This window comes from Panthera uncia, chromosome B1, assembly GCF_023721935.1.
Source record: "Panthera uncia isolate 11264 chromosome B1, Puncia_PCG_1.0, whole genome shotgun sequence".
Lineage (NCBI taxonomy): Eukaryota > Metazoa > Chordata > Mammalia > Carnivora > Felidae > Panthera > Panthera uncia.
The window spans coordinates 185,744,469-185,764,200 of NC_064811.1; the positions used below are offsets into that span (position 1 = coordinate 185,744,469).

General features: G+C 45.9%; 1 protein-coding gene across 11 annotated transcripts in view; it reads left to right on the plus strand.

Moving 5' to 3' along the window:
• Window positions 1-19,732, plus strand: part of IRF2 (interferon regulatory factor 2) — a 102,762-nt gene that overhangs the window by 39,682 nt on the left and 43,348 nt on the right. For all 11 annotated transcript variants that reach the window (XM_049632580.1, XM_049632578.1, XM_049632581.1 and 8 more), the window contains 4 exons: window positions 3,828-3,923; window positions 12,316-12,415; window positions 14,067-14,243; window positions 14,566-14,612. In XM_049632580.1, coding sequence (XP_049488537.1) covers window positions 3,837-3,923; window positions 12,316-12,415; window positions 14,067-14,243; window positions 14,566-14,612 — 411 coding nt within the window. In that variant the 5' untranslated portion in view covers window positions 3,828-3,836. The remainder of the gene's footprint in view (window positions 1-3,827; window positions 3,924-12,315; window positions 12,416-14,066; window positions 14,244-14,565; window positions 14,613-19,732) is intronic.

The following is a 19,732-nucleotide window of genomic DNA, read 5'->3' on the forward strand; positions in this document are numbered from 1 at the left end:
TTGAGTGACTGGTGCAAGGGCACCCGCTAATAATGGCAGAGTCAGGACTGGAACACAAGTGTGTTGATTTCTGGCATACTTGGGTTTTCTTGGCAAAAATAGCCCCTCTGTGTCTTTTCTAACCAGTCCTGTGCCTTCCTCAACTCTGTTAGAGTTTCATACGGGCCATGGGAACTGGTGCCTACGGGAACCTTGCCTTACAGAAGGAAGACCAATCTGTCACTGTGAATTTCCTGGACAGAAGCTGGAAAATACATGCCGAATAAGCATCTTTTCTCCGTATTCAGTCTCTGACCCTCTGTGACTGTCACCCCTGCCTTTTAATCTCTAGACGTATAATTTATTTTTATTTCACACTAAATGATGAGTTTCTGGGGCTAGGCCCGGAAGAGAATTCTACCTTTGCTTCTTTCACAGAAGTCAGGGCGCACACTCAACTTCTGATCGTCATGGGAAATGTGTTTTCTTCCGTGTCATGTGGCAACACCACTGGTAATTCATTACTTTTTTAGTGGGGGAAGTGGGGCCGGGCTATAAAATCAAGTAGAAATAGAGGAAGTATCTTCAGGTAAAAGGATCAGGTTTTTCTTGTTTAACATCAGGGATGTCCTAGCTGTTTAAAACATAACAAAACATAGAAACTGAGATAAGTGAAACCCTTTAAAAAATTTTTTTTTAATGTTTGTTTATTTATTTATTTTTTTTAAGAAGAGTGTGAGAGGGGCAGAGAGAGAGAGGGAGGCACAGGATCCGAAGCAGGCTCCAGGCTCTGAGCTGTCAGCACAGAGCCTGATGTGGGGCTCGAACGCGCAAACTGGGAGATCGTGACCTGAGCTGAAGTCGGATGCTCGACCGACTGAGCCACCCAGGCGCCCCAAGTGAAGCCCTTTGTAACAGAGTTTGTCCTACTCTGATAAGGCAATACTTGCATGTGCTTGCTTTTCCTACAAACCTGCTTATGATTAATGACAGTCCTGATTAAAGATTTAGAAAATGTTTTACATGTGTAATTTCCGTAGCATTTTGGCTCGGTAAGTAATAGCGTGAGGTTTGTTAGAAAGGTGCAGAACGTGAATGGATAAGGGATGAACCAGAAGCTGACACACTAAGACCGGCGGAGGAGATCTGCCTGCCAGAATGACCAGACTGTGCAGGAAGTCACAGAAGAGCAGGTGGCTGATAATTAAAAGTAAAAGGCAATCTAGAGCCTTGCTCCTTCGAGTCTGGTTCCAGGACCCATTAGAAAAATGGAATCACGGGTGCCTGGGTGGCTCAGTCAGTTAAGTGTCCGACTCTTGATCATGGCTCAGGTCACGATCTCACGGTTCATGAGTTTAGGTGCTGCGTCGGGCTCTGTGTGCTGACAGCACGGAGCCTGCTCGGGATTCTCTGTCTCCCTCTCTGTCTGCCCCTCCCCTGCTCATTCTCTCTCTCTCTCTCTCTCTCTCTCAGCATAAATAAATAAACTTAAAAAAAGAAACATAGACTCACAGGGCTTCATCTTCCAAATGAAGATTTGTGTGCACATTAAGGCTGGTGAGCGCTGGTCTGGATTCTGTAATCTACTCTTACCTTTCCTGTTAACAAAATGGATCATGGCATTTATCTGCATCAGTCTCCAGTTTCCCCTTCAGTCTTGGGATGATGGCCACAGGCCCAGGCATGGTTTTCTAGGCCCCGCGGGACCCGCCTGTGTCTGGCACCCTCTCTCTTGCTGACTGCTTCCTAGTATCATTCTGTACACAGGACTCTTCATTTGGTATGGAAATGTCTTCTTACCTGTTTCCTGTTCGGCTGGGAGTTCCTAGATGCTAGAGGATGTCTTACCTTTTCCTGTTCCTGGAGTATCGTTCTCAATAAATGTCTCTGAGTGGGTGGATGAATGAAAGCGAGTGGAGTGACTTCAGGGCCATTAAGAACCGCTGTGTTGGGAGCTCCTTTGGGCCTGTCCCTGAGGCTCCTCTTATGTGTCTCAAAGAGTGGCCCAGAGCCTCCACGGGAGCGGATGGGGGCCAATCTGCGATGGGAGCCCAGCCTGGCACACCTTTTGAGCTGGCCTGGATCTTGTTTGAACATCTCCTGCGTGGAAGGCAGCGTTCGGGCTTTGTAGGAATATAAAAGACCTATGAGAGGTAGAATTCCTCCTCTCAAAGAGCTTACCGGTTGGTCAGGGAGAGGGCGCGTATGCAGTGGGAAAGTTTATAGTTAAGGTAAGAGTTGGATAAGAATAAAGACAGCATAGAGCCTCCCTAAAGCAATGTTTGATTCTCAAACGAGCAGCAGCGTAAGATCAGTGACTGTTGGGGAAGTCCAGGAGGGGAGGGATTTATTCAGGCTGGAGTCGTCCGGGGAGGCCCGTGGAGGAGGAGGGCAGAAGGGTCTTGGAGGCTGGGTCAGGATGGACAAGGCCGGGGAGGGAGGAGCAGAGAGCACGGTGTGTTGCGAGAGCAGAGCCCGAGGCATCTGCAACCGTGAGTGCATCTGAACTGGGAGAGATGTGCAAGGGAAATGCAGGTTCTAGAATGTAATTAGGCTCGAGAGGCCAAGGACGCGGTCCCACGTGGTTCACGTGGTGATGCTTGCACTCTGGCATGAGCTGGGGGAGGCACAGAGGAGAGAAGTCCTCAGCAAGCTGCAAGAGAGTGTAACTGAAACTTCGCCCATCTCAATGCAAATTCATCTCGGTAGAATTTTCAGAGCTCATTTTTGGAGGAGGAAATGAGTAAAAGAAGGAAGATGCGACGAAGAGTTGAAAAGAGGATAATGTCACACTGCCCGTGAAGCTTTATAGAGTGGGGGCTTGAGTTGGCCTCCTCTTTGCTTTTGAATCCCATCTCAAATTTAGATTGGTGTGCAAACAGGATGAAGGAACGGCAGGCAGTACTTTGTTAGTGATTCCACTCTGGATGTTTTAAGTGGGCAAGGGAAGAAAGAGTATCTAGAAAGGTATCTGGAAGGAGGGGAGAGAGGCCTTATGTGGGCTGGTAGAGGAACCGCGTTGAGACCATGCAGCTGTTTGCAGAGGGAAGGGGAGGGTGGTCTCAGGGCAGGGGGGGTGGGGTGCCGTGCACACTTGTAAAGGAAGACCGATGAGGGAGGGGGCAAGAGAATGCATTAGTGAGCGCAGAGCTGAAGCCAGAGCAAGATGCTGCTGTGCCCTGGAAGCCGACAGGATATGTCCGAACGGGAGAGCTCGCTGGTGAAAGACCTTGGAGCCAAGTGAACTGATTCTTTTAGGCTTTAAAGTGCAAAGATCGGGGGTTCAAAGCATTTTGGCAGCCCAGATTCCCAGAAGCAATGAATTGGTTCTAAGAACTCTTAACCCACAACTGTTCTGCCCTGTCCATCGTGGGCTCTTAGAAGGATGATGCCCAGAGGTATTTGTAAGATACCGGTCCTCCCATTACCGGCCTGGTAATACACGGAAGGCGTCTGCTATAAACAAGGCCAGGTTGGGGCGGGGGGCTTAAGACCTTGCGTTAGGCCAGGTCACTCAGGGCTGTCCGGGCCTTTGAGCCCGCAGAATTTCTGCCAGCCCAGGCTTCCTACCTCCCTGGAACCGTCTCCGCCAAGAGCAGGCCTGGCTCAAACCACCGACCCACTGAGCCGGCTCCTGCGGAGTCAGCGTGCCCAGGGTGGGCAGGTGGGCTCGATGCAGAGCCCCCAGTGCCCGCCCTAGCCCTCCAGTCCCCATGTACACATCAGCTGCGTGGTTTTGGGCAAAGGAGGGGGATCGTGGAGGACGGTCAGGCAGGGGTCTAGAACTTTCTAGTGCAGACATGGCAGGCAGTGGCAGAATTGCCTAATAACTGTGCTTCTCTTTGCAGAAGGGTACCATGCCCGTGGAAAGGATGCGAATGCGCCCATGGCTGGAGGAACAGATAAATTCAAATACGATACCGGGGCTGAAGTGGCTTAACAAGGTAAGTGTGTTGGGTGCTTGTGTGTGTGTGAGAGAGAGACAGAGAGACAGAGAGAGAGGAGGAGGAGGAAGAGGAGGAGGAGGGGGTCCTTACTAAAACCACATACATATAGACTGCCAGAAAGTAAAATTGTATTCCTTGTATTCAGAATCTGATGCTTGTTAATTACAAAACCAACCCACCCAAAATGATCTGTGTTTTTCTTTAATGATTCTTACCCTCTTCCTTCTCTGAATTTTTCTCTCGCTTCTCCTGGCTTTCTAGGATCAGAGGATGTGGAAATTCTTGGGTTTTATATTGGGAATGGAGCATATTGGCTTTCTTCTCAGTATTCTCTATGGAGAAGACTTTTGGTTTTGTCTTGAAAATCATCTCTTTCTTTTTTTTTTAAGTTTATTTATTGTTTGAGAGACAGAGACAGTATGAGTGGGGGAGAGGCAGAGAGAAAGGGCAAGAGAGAGAGAATCGCAAGCTGGCCCTGTACTGCCAGCACAGAGCCCGATGTGGGGCTCTGACCTACGAGACAGCAAGATCATGACCTGAGCCGAAACCAAGAGTCGGACACTTAACCAGCTGAGTCACCCAAGTGCCCCTGTCTTTTCTTTTTATCGTGAAACACCGTGTGCCTACTTGTCCTAAAAAAGTAGTGTGTCGTTTACAACCCACACATATACATAAATACTCTCTGACTTTATCAACCCCAAACTCTCAATCTAATTGATCCTACCTGTTGGGAGTGAATCAGGAAGAGAGCGGATGTCAAAATAAAGAACACCTGAAAATATATAGTTACCAGCTAGAAAAGCATCTAACATATCACGCTGTCTTTCAGAGGGTCCAAGAGAGAAGTTTCTCTCCTGCTACCAGGAATATCTCAGTTCTTCTGAGTAAATTTCCTTTTTCTCTTCTGCCTCCCCACTCATTTTGATCTTAAGGACCCAATGAATAATTCAGCTGGTCAGGCTTCATCTTTTATCGCATGGTTGAGTGCTTAGAGCCCGATTGTGGCCCTCTTCTCACAAGTGTGCAGGATACTACAGCATGATTGTGTTGACTAAGATCACTCCTGGCTTCATCTTTGCTTTTCAGATAGCTGTCAAGCCTTATTTCTTTTTTCCTCATCCACTTTTTTTGTTCACTTATTTTAAATGTATTGTATTTGAGTGCATCGGTTTCAGTGGGTCCTTTCTGAAACAAGGTGGGGTAAAAAGTAAATAGAAATCACTTAAGTAAACCATATGTCCACTTCATGGGAGCTGTCGTGTATCTTAACGTCGCATGGCAAATAAAATGTTTTTCTAGGCTTGCTGTATCTCTAGCGTTTTAAATTTGTATCCTGGAGGGGTTTTGTAACTAGCCTGCTCCAAATAAATCAGGTTGGGCCTTGGCCTCCGTGGTCAGCAGGGGCACAAGTGGAATTATAAGGAGAGGGGAGTTGAAGAAATGTGGGGTACTCAATAATAATAGTAACAACAGCTACTCCTTTAAGCAAGATACGTGCATGAGCTCACGTAATCCCCACAATGGGGTAGGATATTGTTGGGTTTTCCATTTTACAGACCAGGAAGCCAAGGTGCAGAGTCATTAAGTAGGATTATATTAAAAAAATTTTTTTTAATGTTTATTCATCTTTGAGAGAGACAGAGACAGAGACAGAGAGCTGGTAGTGGAGGGACAGAGAGAGAGGGAGACACAGAATCCAAAGCAGCCTCCAGGCTCCGAGCTGTCAGCACAGAGCCCGACGTAGGGCTCAGACTCATGAGCTGTGAGATCATGACCTGAGCGGAAGTTGGAGGCTTAGCCAACGGAACCACCCCGGCACCCTGGTAGGAGTACGTTTTAAAGAACAAGGTAACTTTGCCTACATCGATTCAGAGTACGAAATTAACACAGAAGTTCCTGATTTCTGAAGAGAAGTACTTTTTTTTTTTTTCCCTCGTACAAAAATATATCCACCAGTTTGGCTGGCTTGATGCAGTAGCAAACTTCACATGTCATTGCATCCCCTGTATGAGGAGGCACTTGATACGGTGCAGTGAACTGTCCTTTCAGTAGGGCTGAATTGTGCCCCCCGCCCCTGCCCCCCTGCAAACCATATATCCACTTCCTTACCCCCGGAACCTGTGGACGCGTCCTTGTTGGGAGAAAGGGTCTTTGGGAAGAGTTAAAGATCTCAAGATGAGATCCAGCTGGGCCAATGCGGTGACAAGTGTCCATAGAAGAGGCGGAGAGGAGAAGACCCACACAGAGCAGAAGATGGAGTGAAGACAGAGGCAGAGATTGGAGAGACAGATCCACTAAGCCAAGGAGTGCCTGACCCCACCCGAAGCTGGACGTGTCAAGGGAGGACTGTCCTCACAGCCTCTGAAGGAGATGCGACCCTGCTGACCTCTTGGCTCTGGGTTTCCGGCCTCCAGCACGGTCCTGGGCTATACGCTGCCCCGTCTATGGCAGTTTGGGGACAGCCTGTGAGAAGCAAATCCACCCTCTTGGGACTGCTTCCTCGCTGGGACTCCACCGCGACACGTTTTCTTCCATCTACTTCGTCCGTGATTTTCCTGAGAGAGGACCGCAAAGGAAATGGATTCTTCTCTGTGCAGCGAACCCTCCACCCCTGTCAGGTGGCCCTCCCCGTTGAGCTCCACTCAGCTGGCTCCTGGCTTGTGAGTTCTCCTCCCTGGCGGAGCGGGAAAGGAGACCCCTCGGCCGCCTCCTCTGGCCCCCCTGCTGGCCCTCCGCCTGAGCGGGCCGTGGCTGCCGCAGTGAGGCCTCTGAGGCACAGGCGGCCGCGTGCGCCCTGGGGACCGGTCATTCGGGCCGCCCGCCCGCCTGGGCAGAGCGTCTGCAAGGTTGTCTGTGTGCTCAGGCAGGGCTGTCACCGGCACTGTGCACCTCGGGTGGCATCAGGACCTTTTCTCTCCGTACCTCCACCTCCTCGGGGCATCTTTATCTAGGTTTCTGCTAACTTAGGCTTTGGCATTCGTCTGCCCACATAAATATTTGAGACCTTGCTGTTCCTTCCTTCTCCTTCACAAGCATTCTGCCTGAAATTCCTGCTTGCGTTCTGTGGCTTGAGGTCGTCGTAAAATCTCTTCTCCTGCTGAAGACTGGTGGTGACTCCTAGAAAACGGCCCTGTCCGTGGGGCTTTGTTACTCACTTAGGCCTTAGCTGCGTTGTTCAGAATGTGTTGGCGTTGATGGGGGCGTACTCCGTGCTGGAAGGCCCTGGAGGGCAGGCCAGGGAGGTCTCGGTTGTTACTGCTCGCTGGCTGGGTGCTGGGCCTCCCTCCCGCCCGTTACTTTTTTTAATATTTGTGTAGAAAGAGGAGGGGGAGGGGCAGAGGAAAAGAGAGAATCTTAAGTAGGCTCCATAGTCAGCATGGAGCCCTCTGGGGGGCTCGATCCCACAACCCTGGGATCATGACCTGAGCTGAAATTAAGAGTGGGACACTCAACGGACTGAGCCACCCAGGCACCCCAGGGCCCGTTACTTTTTATTAGGAGCATTTGCACACATACACAGTAGGTTTAAATGGTATAATGGCTAGAGAGAAGAGTGTAGCAAAATCCCGTGTAGTTTTAAAACTCGCCTCTAGATGTAACCATTATTAACATTTGTTAAAAATGTTTTATTTATTTTTGAGAGAGCGAGCGCGAGCGGGGAGGGCAGAGAGAGAGGGGGAGGCAGAAGATCAAAGCAGGCTGCATGCTGACAGCTGGCTGACAGCAATCTGATGTGGGGCTCAAACTCACGAACCGCGAGATCATGACCTGAGCCGAAGTCAGGCTCTGAACCAACTGAGCCATCCAGATGCCCCAACAATTGTTAACATTTAAAAAATGTGTGTGTGTGGTATTTGAAAGCAACTCCCTGACAGCATACATGTATAAGACTTAAAACCATTTTCTATATGTTCACCATACCATTATCAATTGTATAACCATAAATAAATCATAATTAATCGTAATTTTTTAACATCATCACTGCACCGTCCATATCTGAAATGCCTCGACTATTCCCAAAATGTGTTTCTACAGTTGATTTGTTCAGTCAGAATCCAGAAAAGGCTCACAGGGTGTGTTTGGTTGGTCTGATTCGAAGTGTCTCCTGATTGTCATGATAATGAACGGTAGCTCTTCCTTTTTTTCCCATTTTGCCATTGACTTGTGGAAGAGACCAGGTCATTTCTGGATTGTTTGTGGTTTCTCTGGGCCATTTTTTGAGGAGGGAAGGAGGCAGCCACATCCAGGCTCGTTGTTTGCTTTGTAGCTCTGATTGATTCCCACTCTGGTTCTTGGAGTTCTCATTTCATGTGGGAGACCTACCTGGACCCCAGGGCCAAGGCCACTCTCCAAGCGTACGGTGTCCCTAGGTAGTTTCAGACCTTATCCTTTCATTCACAAGCAGGCTTGTGTTTATATAAATATCAGTCTACCTCAGATCAAGGTAAGGAGTCCACACAAAAACAGCAGAGTAGACTGGAACATCTTATAGACAGTGGAGGAGAGAAGAAGCAGAGAAAGTTAAATGAGCTAGTTTCCACTTGGGGCCAAGGTATGTTTGTTCTGCATTACTCAAGATAATCTTAAATGTTCTTCTCAGTTCAAGCAGTGCTTCTCTCTCTTGCCCTCAGGTAGGTAGGCAGAGTCTTCTCTCTGTATAAGCACTGGTAGAGTCTGTAACATGCCATCCTTCCATACATGGTAGGCACATCCTATGTGGATGGGACACTCAGGGCTTCTCATAGCAAGTACTGATGTCCCAGAGTCTACACAGACATGGAGCAATGTCATTATCACCTTTGGGACATAAAGATCTATGACCAGAATGTTTACTCCTCAGAATCTCTTCCAGTGCGTTACTTTTTTTTTATAATGTTTTTATTTTTGAGAAAGAGAGAGAGCGAGTATGAGTGGGAGAGGGGCAGAGAGAGGGAGACACAGAATCCAAGGCAGGCTTCAGGTTCTGAGATGTCAGCACAGAGCCCAACGCGGGGCTCAAACTCACAAGCCACGAGATCATGATCTGAGGCGAAGTTGGGTGCTCAGCTGACTGAACCACCCAGGTGCCCCCAGAATCTCTTCCAGTTTTAAAATGAGTCTCCCCGGGGTGCCTGGGTGGCACAGTCGGTTGAGCGTCCGACTTCAGCCAGGTCACGATCTCGCGGTCCGTGAGTTCGAGCCCCGCGTCGGGCTCTGGGCTGATGGCTCGGAGCCTGGAGCCTGTTTCCGATTCTGTGTCTCCCTCTCTCTCTGCCCCTCCCCCATTCATGCTCTGTCTCTCTCTGCCCCAAAAATAAATTTAAAAAAAACGTTGAAAAAAAAAAATTTAAAATGAGTCTCCCCTTCTTTATCTTTTAACATAGTCTTTAAAAAAAAAAGATATATATGATATGTTTATTAGTTATTTATTTTTTGCAACATGAAAAAGTAGTTAAAAGTAACATGTAGCTTTTTGGGGATACCTGGGTAGCTTAGCTGGGTAAGTGTCCAACTCTTGATCTCAACTCAGGTCATGATCTCATGGTTTGTGAGATCAAGCTCCTCGTTGGGCTCTGTGCTGACAGCATAGAGCCTGCTTAGGATTCTCTCTCCCTTTCTCTCTGCCCCTCCTCCACTCACACTCTATCTCAAAGTAAATAAATACACTTTAAAAAAGTTACACGTATTTTTTTTTAATTTACCACTTTAACCATTTTGAAATGTACAATTCAGTGGCATTAAGTATACTCACAATGTTACACAACCATCACCACTACAATTCCAGAATTTTCATCACCCCAAGAGGACGACACTGTGCCTGTTAAGCAGTCACTTTCCATTGCAAGGCACTGCAAATCCTTTCCTTGTGCAAGGCATCAACTAGTCTGCTTTCTGTCTCTTTGGATTCGCCTTTTCTGGTCATTTCATATAAATGGAACCATTCAATAGGTGGCCTTTTGTAGAAGGCTTCTTTCACTTAGTGCAATGTTCAAGGTTCTTTCATGTTGTAGCTTGTGTCAATAGTACATTCCTTTTTGTGGCTGAATACTATTCCTTTTAATGCATGTACAATATTTTCTTTATCCATTCATCAGTTGATGGACATTTGGCTGTTGTGAGTAGCACTGTTTTGAACATTCATGTATAAAATATTTGTTTGAACACCGGTTTGTGATTTTTTTGAGTGAAATTACTGGGTCATGTGAGAACTCTGTGTTTAACTTTTTGAGGACTAGCCAAACTGATTTCTACTGTGTCTACCCTATTTGACATTCCCACCAGCAATGTGTGAGGGTTCCAGTTTCTCCACATCCTTGCCAATAACTTACTACTTGTTTTTTGATTTTACCTAGCCATCCTGGGGTAGGAAGTGGTATCTCATTGTTGTTTTGATTTGCATTGGCCTAATGATTGGTGATGCTACGTGTCTTTATGTGCTTATTGGCCATGCTATTTATCTGCTTTCAACAAAGGTCCACTCAGACTCTTTGCCTATTAAAGAGGATCTAGGGATCCATGGTGGATAATTGCTAGGTTTAGTCATTATGTTTGTGGTTTTGTGATTTGGGCATAATTTCTGTGGTACTAGGTTTGGTAGGGTGTGTGTGTGTGTGTGTGTGTGGGTGTGTGCGCGCGCGCGTGCCTGCATGGACACAAATGCTTGAGAAGATCTATATACCAGAATCCTTTGTGCTTAATGAGATAGATTTCAGCCTGGGTGACTGACCTCCAGAACTCCTTGGACCTACAGAAAGGTGCAACAGCAAATTCCATGAAGGGTTTAGGTCTTTAAGCATAAGCCTTTGGATTCTGGTTGTTCTCTTGAAGAGAAGTTGTTTCACTGAAATAAATTTCTTTTCTTTTTTTTTTTTTCCATTTTCATGTGAACATCAAAAATGACATTAAAATGATTTTGCCCTCTGATTTTCATCTACATTAAAAAATAAAATTTCACTCAGACCTTTGCTCATCACTGCCCTTTGGAGACAGCTAACCTGAAACCGTGCAATCTCGGTGGATGATACAGAATGAACAAGGAGGGGTTTATGAAAAGCCTCTGACTTTCAGTTCTTTTTAATTTTAACAGGTTTTGGGGAACTCTCAAATGTTCTGAAATATTTTTAGTTCAGGCTTTGTGATTGGCTCTACAGAGAGGCACTGAGTCCCTTTTGGGTCAGTTGGGACCCTTTCTGTCTTTCGTTGTATGAAACCAAGGTGGTGGAAAATCCCTACTGACATCTTCTTCCCTTCCCCAGTGTATTGTGCAGGGGTCTCCATACCTAGAAACTACCAGAACTACCTTTAGGGCTTCAAAAAATATAGTTCTCCTGGGCTTCGTTGCCACAGAATCTAAGACAACAGATGCGTCATAGGATTGGAAATCTGAATCTGACCACTGGGAGACAATGTGTGATGTGATTAAGTGATTGTGGGATCACGTGCTGTGGTTTTGAATTCAGACACTACAGTAATTTCCTTGGCTATAGAATGAATTCTGTTCCTCAGTTTCCTCAACTGTGAAAGAGAAATAATAACATGTGGAGCTCCGTAGGTTCTCAGAACAAAACTGAGACCATGTGAACACATGGACAGCCAGATGTAAAGTGCCAGGGGAACACAATAATTGCTGGTCCTGTCCAGTCACGGGCATGGCTTTGTTTCCAAAGCTCTGGTTTCTAATCCTGTGTTTGCCAGGGTTGATTCCAGCTATTCTGAGTTGCCTCTCGGGCTGTAAGAGAGGTGGGAGGGGTCTACTGTGAGAATTGCACTGAGAGACTTCTCCAGAAAAGTAGTATCATCTCTGCACACTCCATACGTCTTTGTTTGTACATCTTGATGTTCCGTGCAGGGCAGTAGACACTTAGGGGTTAGGACATTAGACCACATCTTCAATTTCTGTTGGCTACACAAGTAGATTGAGGTAGTTAGTCTGTGTGCCAGTGACCTCAGATAACCCTGATTTCCCTTTTAGCAGCACAAATGGGTGTCATTTTGGAAAGTTGCCTACTTTTTAATTTGCCTAAGGCAACCAGAGTTCCTCTTTGGCAAATGATGGAAACCAATGGTAATAATAAGCATTAGAAGTTGCAGTCAGTGACCAGTTATATGTGGTCCTTTAAGGAAAAATGACGCAGGTAACAGAACGCATTGGCATATCCCCAGATCATCACGTTGACCTTGGAGTACATTCCTATGCTGCCGGACTCCACATGACTCTGAATCTTTCCCGATCAGGCCATCAAGATTTGGGGCCCAGTGGGGAGGTGCGTTCACTAGTGGATTTTACTGTAGACACTTAGCAAACCCAGTGACACTTAGTAGAGAATCTTACTAGCCAGGACTTACAAACCTCCCGCAAAGGTGGCCTGAACCCCGTGGTTGCAGTTGCTTTTTTGCTTTTGTTTTTCAGGAAAAGAAGATTTTCCAGATCCCTTGGATGCATGCGGCTAGACATGGGTGGGATGTGGAAAAAGATGCACCACTCTTTAGAAACTGGGCCATCCACACAGGTAGCAAACGCCCCGCATCGTCTCTAGAGGCAGACGCTGTTGTCGGTTGTTGCTTACATGTCTTCTTTTTCTTTCTTTCTTTTTTTTTTTTTAATGTTTATTTATTCTCAAGAGAGAGACAGACAGAGACAGAGTATGCGTGGGGGAGGGTCAGAGAGAGAGGGAGACACAGAATCTGAAGCAGGCTCCAGGCTCCCGGCTGTCAGCACAGAGCCTGACGTGGGGCTCGAACTCCCAAACTGTGAGGTCATGACCTGAGCCAAAGTCGGACACTTAACTGACTGAGCCATCCAGGCACCCCGTTTTTCTTAAATTGAGGTATAGATTGACAAAATTGTGAGATATTTAAGGCGTACAATGTGATGATTTGATGTATGCACCGTGAAAGGATTTCCCTCCCATCAAATTAATGGACCCACCCATCACTTCTCATATTTACCTTTAATTTTTGTTTTTGGTGAGAACATTGACATTCTATTCTCTTAGCAAATCTCGATTTTACAATAATACAGTGTTAACCATCGTTTTGTGTTTTTTTCTCACTGCACATATATGGCTTATGGCTTCGTGAAGATAGCTCTGGAAAGCTGGTGACGTGTCCCCAGGCACATCCAGGACACGTGGGGTACACACTTCATCATTCAGAAGTGATGCTGTGCCCGTGCTGGGGAAACTTAGTCCTTAAATTTCCTGTAAATGTGGGATTCTGACTATGGCGCACTAGGTGTGCACCAGGGGAATATAGAACTTATTTGTTCTGGCAGGTAAGCTTGAGTTGGATTTCTCTCTCCAAAGGGTAGTCAAGGATATATTTATTTATTTATTAAAGTTTATTTATTGTGAGAGAGAAAGAGAGAGTGAGGAAAGGGCATAGAGAGAGAGAGAGAGGGAGAGAGAGAGGGAGGGAGGGAGGGAGGGAGAGAATCCCAAGCAGACTCCATGCTTTCAGAACAGAGCCCGACGCGGGGCTCAGTCCCATGAACCGTGAGATCGTGACCTGGGCCGAAATCAAGAGTTGGACATTTTATAACAAAATTTCAGTAGGGAGCTATTTACAGGAATCGGCTTTCTGATTAATATTTGAGGCAGATGAAAAAGAGACACTCCAGTTATCTGGGTTTGTTGGCCTCCTGGCCTTCCAGCCTTCTCTGTTACGTACCTTGATTCTCCTTTGTTCTACCGTTATGAGGGTTTTCTCAAGCTGTTTGGTAGAGCCAGAGTGACCAGTTTGTCCCAGTTTTCCCAGAACTGTCCAGATTTTAAAACAAAAATTCTCACCTCCCAGGAATTCAGTCCCAGTCCCAGGCAAACCAGGATGGTTGGCCGCTATAAGTAGAGCCTGGAATTAAAAGGGTTCTCTGCACTACCTAGCCAGCATTCCTGTGTTTCCAGGCATTTTTACTCTATATTTTCCCCCTCTTTTTCTTTTTTTTAATATTTATTTTTGAGAGGGGTGGGGAGGGCAGAGAGACAGAGACAGAATCCTTAGCAGGCTCCAGGCTCTGAGATGTCCGTACAGAACCCGACGCGGGGCTCGAACTCAAACCATGAGACCATGACTGAGCTGAAGTCGGGCGCTCAACTGACTGAGTCATCCAGGCACCCCTTCCCCTCTTTTTCTTAACCTTCATTCTTTTGGCTCTTTTGTTAGGAAAGCATCAACCAGGAGTAGATAAACCTGATCCAAAAACATGGAAGGCGAATTTTCGATGTGCCATGAACTCCTTGCCTGACATTGAAGAAGTCAAGGACAAAAGTATAAAGAAAGGAAACAATGCCTTCAGAGTATATCGGATGTTGCCGTTGTCTGAAAGACCTTCTAAGAAAGGTAGATAAAGAAATTTACCGATGAAAACCGTGATCACTGAGTATATATTGTAGTACCCTTGTGATTTCATTATTTCCACATCCGTAGTCACTCCAAGGATGGAACAGTAATTCACACTGTGGATGATGGTCCTGCCTTTACCTGGCTGGGGAAAGTGACTGTCCGGTCACCAAAGACAGTCAAAGAAACATTTGGAATTTTGACCATGTATAGATTAAAACATGTACAGGTTCAGTGAGAGTCTCAGAGAGAATTGAGGGGAAATGTTTTCTCTGTACGGTCTTCATGAATTAATTCAAAACTATTCTATTTGTTGCCACAGGAAAGAAACCAAAGACAGAAAAAGAAGACAGAGTGAAGCACATCAAGGTAATCTTTGGTTGTTCAGAGAGAAAGCCAAAGTTGTGACCGTATTAATGATTCCTATTCTGTCTCATGAAAACAAGTCATGGGATCTCTGTGAAGTATTTAACCTTTCTTCTTTGGCTGTCGTGTTTTATGTGCTTTCCATGTATCCTCTTTGGCATGTCCCCTTGTGTAGACTCCAGCACGCATATCCCCTGCTTAATGCAATTCCACTGAGCAGTTTATGAATGAAGTCACAAATTCACACTGAGCTGGACTCCAGCCTCCATCTGGTCCCCAAGACTGTTGCCAGCTGGTCACTTAGTTTCAGCTGAGCTCCAGCAACCAGCTACTATCTGATCACATGAAGTATATTTTTAGGCTATTAAATATATGTAATGTATATTAAGTATTATAGACTTATATTAAAATGTAGCATCTATACGTTACGTGTATATTCCATGACAGGCCGTTAGGTTGGGGGCACAGTGGTCCGTTGGAACACCCTGTTAGTGTGGTTCTCAGGAGATTCTTTCTGCAACCGCCCCCCCCCCCCCCCACCCCCGAACTACTTCTCAGGACTCCCAGGGGTTTTCCATAGGGGTGTGTTTGTGTGTGTGAGCTTTTCAGTAGGCTGTGTAGTCTGGAATCCCCTGTGGCCTGAGGATCTTTGTGCCTAGATTGCATAGCCCTTGTTAAATAGCCAGAGAAGAGCCAGATGTCCCCGGAAAATGGAGGATGAGTTTCAGTGGACAAGCAAAGAGCAGACACTACATTCCCAGGCCTATAGACCATCGAAGAGAAGATTGTCTTAGGGTTCACTGCACTCCGTTTGCAGGTAGAGAAACTGAGGCTAGAGGGAGTAGAGTGACGTGGGCCCAAAGGCTGTGTAGGTCATGTGGCCAAAGTCACATGGTCATTTAGAACTGACCTTAAAGGTGATGCCAAGTATTCTGATTCCTAAGCCAGAATCACTGTCAAAGAAAAAATCCAGAGTGTCCAGACAGCCCGATGTTTAAAAGCAAGCCAGTTAGTAAAATAGAAAGAAAAAGAAAACAAGACTATTTACTTCTGATATAAAGTTAATCTTGTGAAGGTAGATGGACTTTGAGGGGAAGCTGAGATAAACTGTTAAAGTGTTGGACATACTCACCTTCCATTCACAGTGGAAAACAAACATTTTAGGCAGTGTATTTTAGGCAACCTCCAGTTTCACTCTAAATATTTTTACTTTCTGACTTATTTTGCATACAGAGTGGTACTAAGACCTAATTTTGTTTTAACTTAAAAAAATTTTTTTTAAACATTTATTTCATTTTTTGAGAGACAGGCAGAGCATGAGCAGGGGAGGGGCAGAGAGCAAGGGAGACACAGAATCCGAAGCAGGCTCCGGGCTCTGAGAGGTCAGCACAGAGCCTGATACGGGGCTTGAACTCACGGACCGCAAGATCATGACCTGAGCCAAAGTTGGAAGCTTAACTGACTGAACCACCCAGGTGCCCCAGTTTTAACTATTTATTGTAGAAAATGTTTATGCGCACAGGAAGGAGACAACTGAGTAAAATTTACTCTGCAACCATCACCCTAATTTCCACATCAATCAGCTCATGGCCCTTTAATTTCAGTCGTGGCCCCGTCGCCTTCCCCCCCCCATCCCATATGAAATTGCAGATTTCAGGCAACCATTTTTTTTTAAAGGTTTATTTTTGAAAGAGAGAGTGCAGGTGGGGGAGGGACAGAGAGAAGGGGGGACAGAGGATCCAGAGTGGGCCCCGTGCTGACAGCAGTGAACCTGATATGTAGCTCGAACTCATGAACGGTGAGATCACGACCTGAGCTAAAGTTGGATGCTCAACCGACTGAGCCACCCCGGTGCCCCATAGATAGCCATTTTTGATTCCCAAAAACCATTTTATATGGTTCAGCTCACTATTCTGAAGCAAAATCCACATCATGTCATTTTCCCCCCATGACTATTTCAGGGTATACTTTCCAAATATGGGCACTCTTTAAAAATTGTTATCAACACAGTATCATTATTGCATCTGAAAAATTAACAGTAATTCCTCAAGCGCATCAAATATCTGGTGAGTGTTCAGATTCCCAGTTGTTTCGTAAATGATGTAATTTTTGTACAGTCTGTTTACTTGAATTAGAATCCGTATACAGTTCACACACTGTGGTTGGCGGGTATGTCTTACAAGTGTTTTTTTTTTTTTTTTTTTTTTTTTTATTTTTTTTTTCAATGTTTTTTATTTATTTTTGGGACAGAGAGAGACAGAGCATGAATGGGGGAGGGGCAGAGAGAGAGGGAGACACAGAATCGGAAACAGGCTCCAGGCTCCGAGCCGTCAGCCCAGAGCCCGACGCGGGGCTCGAACTCACGGACCGCGAGATCGTGACCTGGCTGAAGTCGGACGCTTAACCGACTGCGCCACCCAGGCACCCCACAAGTGTTTTTTAACATATAGATCTTCCTTAACATCACTTTAAAAAAATGTATTTTTCCTTGCAGTTGATAAAACCTAGTCATTAGTTTTAAGTTTCCCGGAGTTTGGGTTTTTTTTTTTTTTTTTAGGGCCTACATTTTAATTAATGTTGTTGAGTCAGAAAAGTTGAACTTCCCCACAAATATGTGAGTTGGAAGAATTTGCTACAATCTTAGGTATGACGTCATATTTTCACTGTTTTCATAGCATGTAGCTCAATGCCTGGTAGGGAACAGATACTTAATACATATTTGATCACTAAATAGATGCACAAATAAATATAAGGTGTGAGGTGGGAGTGGGGGGGGGGTTTACACTGCAATGCAGATTTAATTTCATAATCTCTGTTAATAGACAATAAGAATGGAGTAACAGATGTTCACTTTCAATAAACCTTGCTCAAACATATCTGCCATACTCCATCGAAAAACAGATGCCAGCGATTATATGATACGCCATTATCTTAGGTATGTCCAAGCAGGAAAAACTGCTTGCAGTGAAACCATGGCCCACAATTGATTACCAGGCAATCCTATTTTAGGGCTGTGGAGATGCGCTTCTTAGAATTGATGACACTTGCTGTTCTCATCAGGGAAGACGTCTTCAGTCACATCAGCAATGGCGGTATCTTCTATATGGCCGCTCAGTTGTGGAAGGGACGGCCCCGGGCAAGGTGTGGCCGTAGTGGTCCAGGGGAGCGAGAAAGAGCTTTCCTCTTACGTGCAGCTGTGTAGATGAGGTTCTATCCCAGCCAAGTGCATATTGCGCAATCTTCCACTGATGACGGTATGGCTCATACCTGAGACTTGTCCCTCAGACAGGCCTTGTTCCTTCGGCAGAAGGCAGGCGATTCATCAGCCGTAAGCACAGCCTACCTTTTGAGTTTAAATCTGCTTGCACCTGTCCCACAGTGTAGCAGCAGAGTATAGATAAGGCCAGTAACCTTCCCAAGTTCTGTGGCTCATGACTGCCAAAGCCAGTGTGTTTCCTGAAACATTTGTGTAGATTGTTTCCGAAGTTAACTCTCCAGGTTGTCTGGAATCATACAGTTCGAGGGCTTTATCCTTACTGAGCTGTTAATACGTTACTTTTGTCACAGTGCCTGAGCTCTGAGTTAATATGTCCTGTGCAGTGTGCACCTGGGTAGGCCAGGTAGGTTTCTTGCACGGAGAAAGTTTGTCTTGTGTCTAGTAACCGGGTAGGAGAGTTTGCTATTGAGACAGGATCCTTCCCGTCTTTGTTGAGTTCAAGTTGAAGTCTTAACTAGCAAATGATGTTTCGAACGTGTGGACTAAGTGTCAGCATTTTTCTTGGGTAGGTCAGGCAGTTTCTGTCCTTGCTCTGTGTTCCCTCAGCCAGGAGCTTCCCTGAGACTGGGAAACTGAGGCCCCTCGGCTATGCAGTAGGTGCAGAAACTCTGCCTCGATGTTCCTCGATGTTCTCTTTGTGAATATGTATGCTCTGAGCTCAGTGGACCATGTTTTACTGGAACCAGGCCTTGCCTGAGTGGAGGTAACCATCTAAGGAAGTAAGACTGAGACACACAGTAGTGAGCAATACTGTATTGTGCATCCCCAGTGCGTATATGCGTTTCAAAAACATCACAAGGCCAAGATCAATAAGGAGAGAAGTGGATAAACAGAGGGGTGGTAGCTGACATTTTAGAGCCAGGTTCTACCCAGTTCTGAGCTCTAGTTATTATGTCATTTAGCTCTCCCTGTGATGGGCAGGTCATGAGGAAATGGAAGCACAGGGGGGTGACTAATTTCCCTAAGGTAGCACGGCTTTTGAAACTGGGATTTGAATCCGGGTCACTCTAGCTTTGGAACCCACACTCTTTCACCACACCTGGTACCTCTTGGCCTTTCAGAAGCTGTGGGACCCGAGCCAGGCTTTGGGGCAGGGATCAAATAAAATGGTCGTCAATCCCCGGCACCAGGAGCATCAAATGAAGGCCGGGAAGTTAGAGTTGCTGTTTGGTCTTCCCTGGATGAGTCAGGAAACTGGCTTAATTAGAGCAGGAGTCTGTGTGAGGCAACAGTGGGAAACAAAGACTGTGGGTGAGGAGGATTAGAAATTAATACTTCCTGCCTCACTGGATTGTTTGCAGATGAAACAGACATGCTTTGAAACTGTAAAGTGCTTCCAGATCAAAGCATTGGTGCTATGATGGGAACTATATTTGAGGAGGTTCCTCTAAAGCCACTTGGTCAAGACCAGGCCTGGTCTGTATTAGTTCTGACTGCAGACCTCTGGGTACAAGTTACAGAAAAGCAGGTATTTGGTTTTTATTAAAAACATTTTTTCTAATGTTTATTTATTTTGAGAGACACAGCGCAAGTGAGGGAGGGGCAGAGAGAGGAGATGCAGAATCCGAAGCAGGCTCCAGGCTCTGAGCTGTCAGCACAGAGCCCGACGCGGGGCTCGAACTCACGAACCGCAAGATCACGAGCTGAGCTGAAGTCAGACACTTTAACTGACTGAGCCACCCAGGTGCCCCTGTTTTTAGCACAACTTACTTTCTTTCTTTCTTTCTTTCTTTCTTTCTTTCTTTCTTTTTTAATTTTTTTTAATGTTTATTTATTTTTGAGACAGAGAGAGACAGAGCATGAATGGGGGAGGGGCAGAGAGAGAGGGAGACGCAGAATCGGAAGC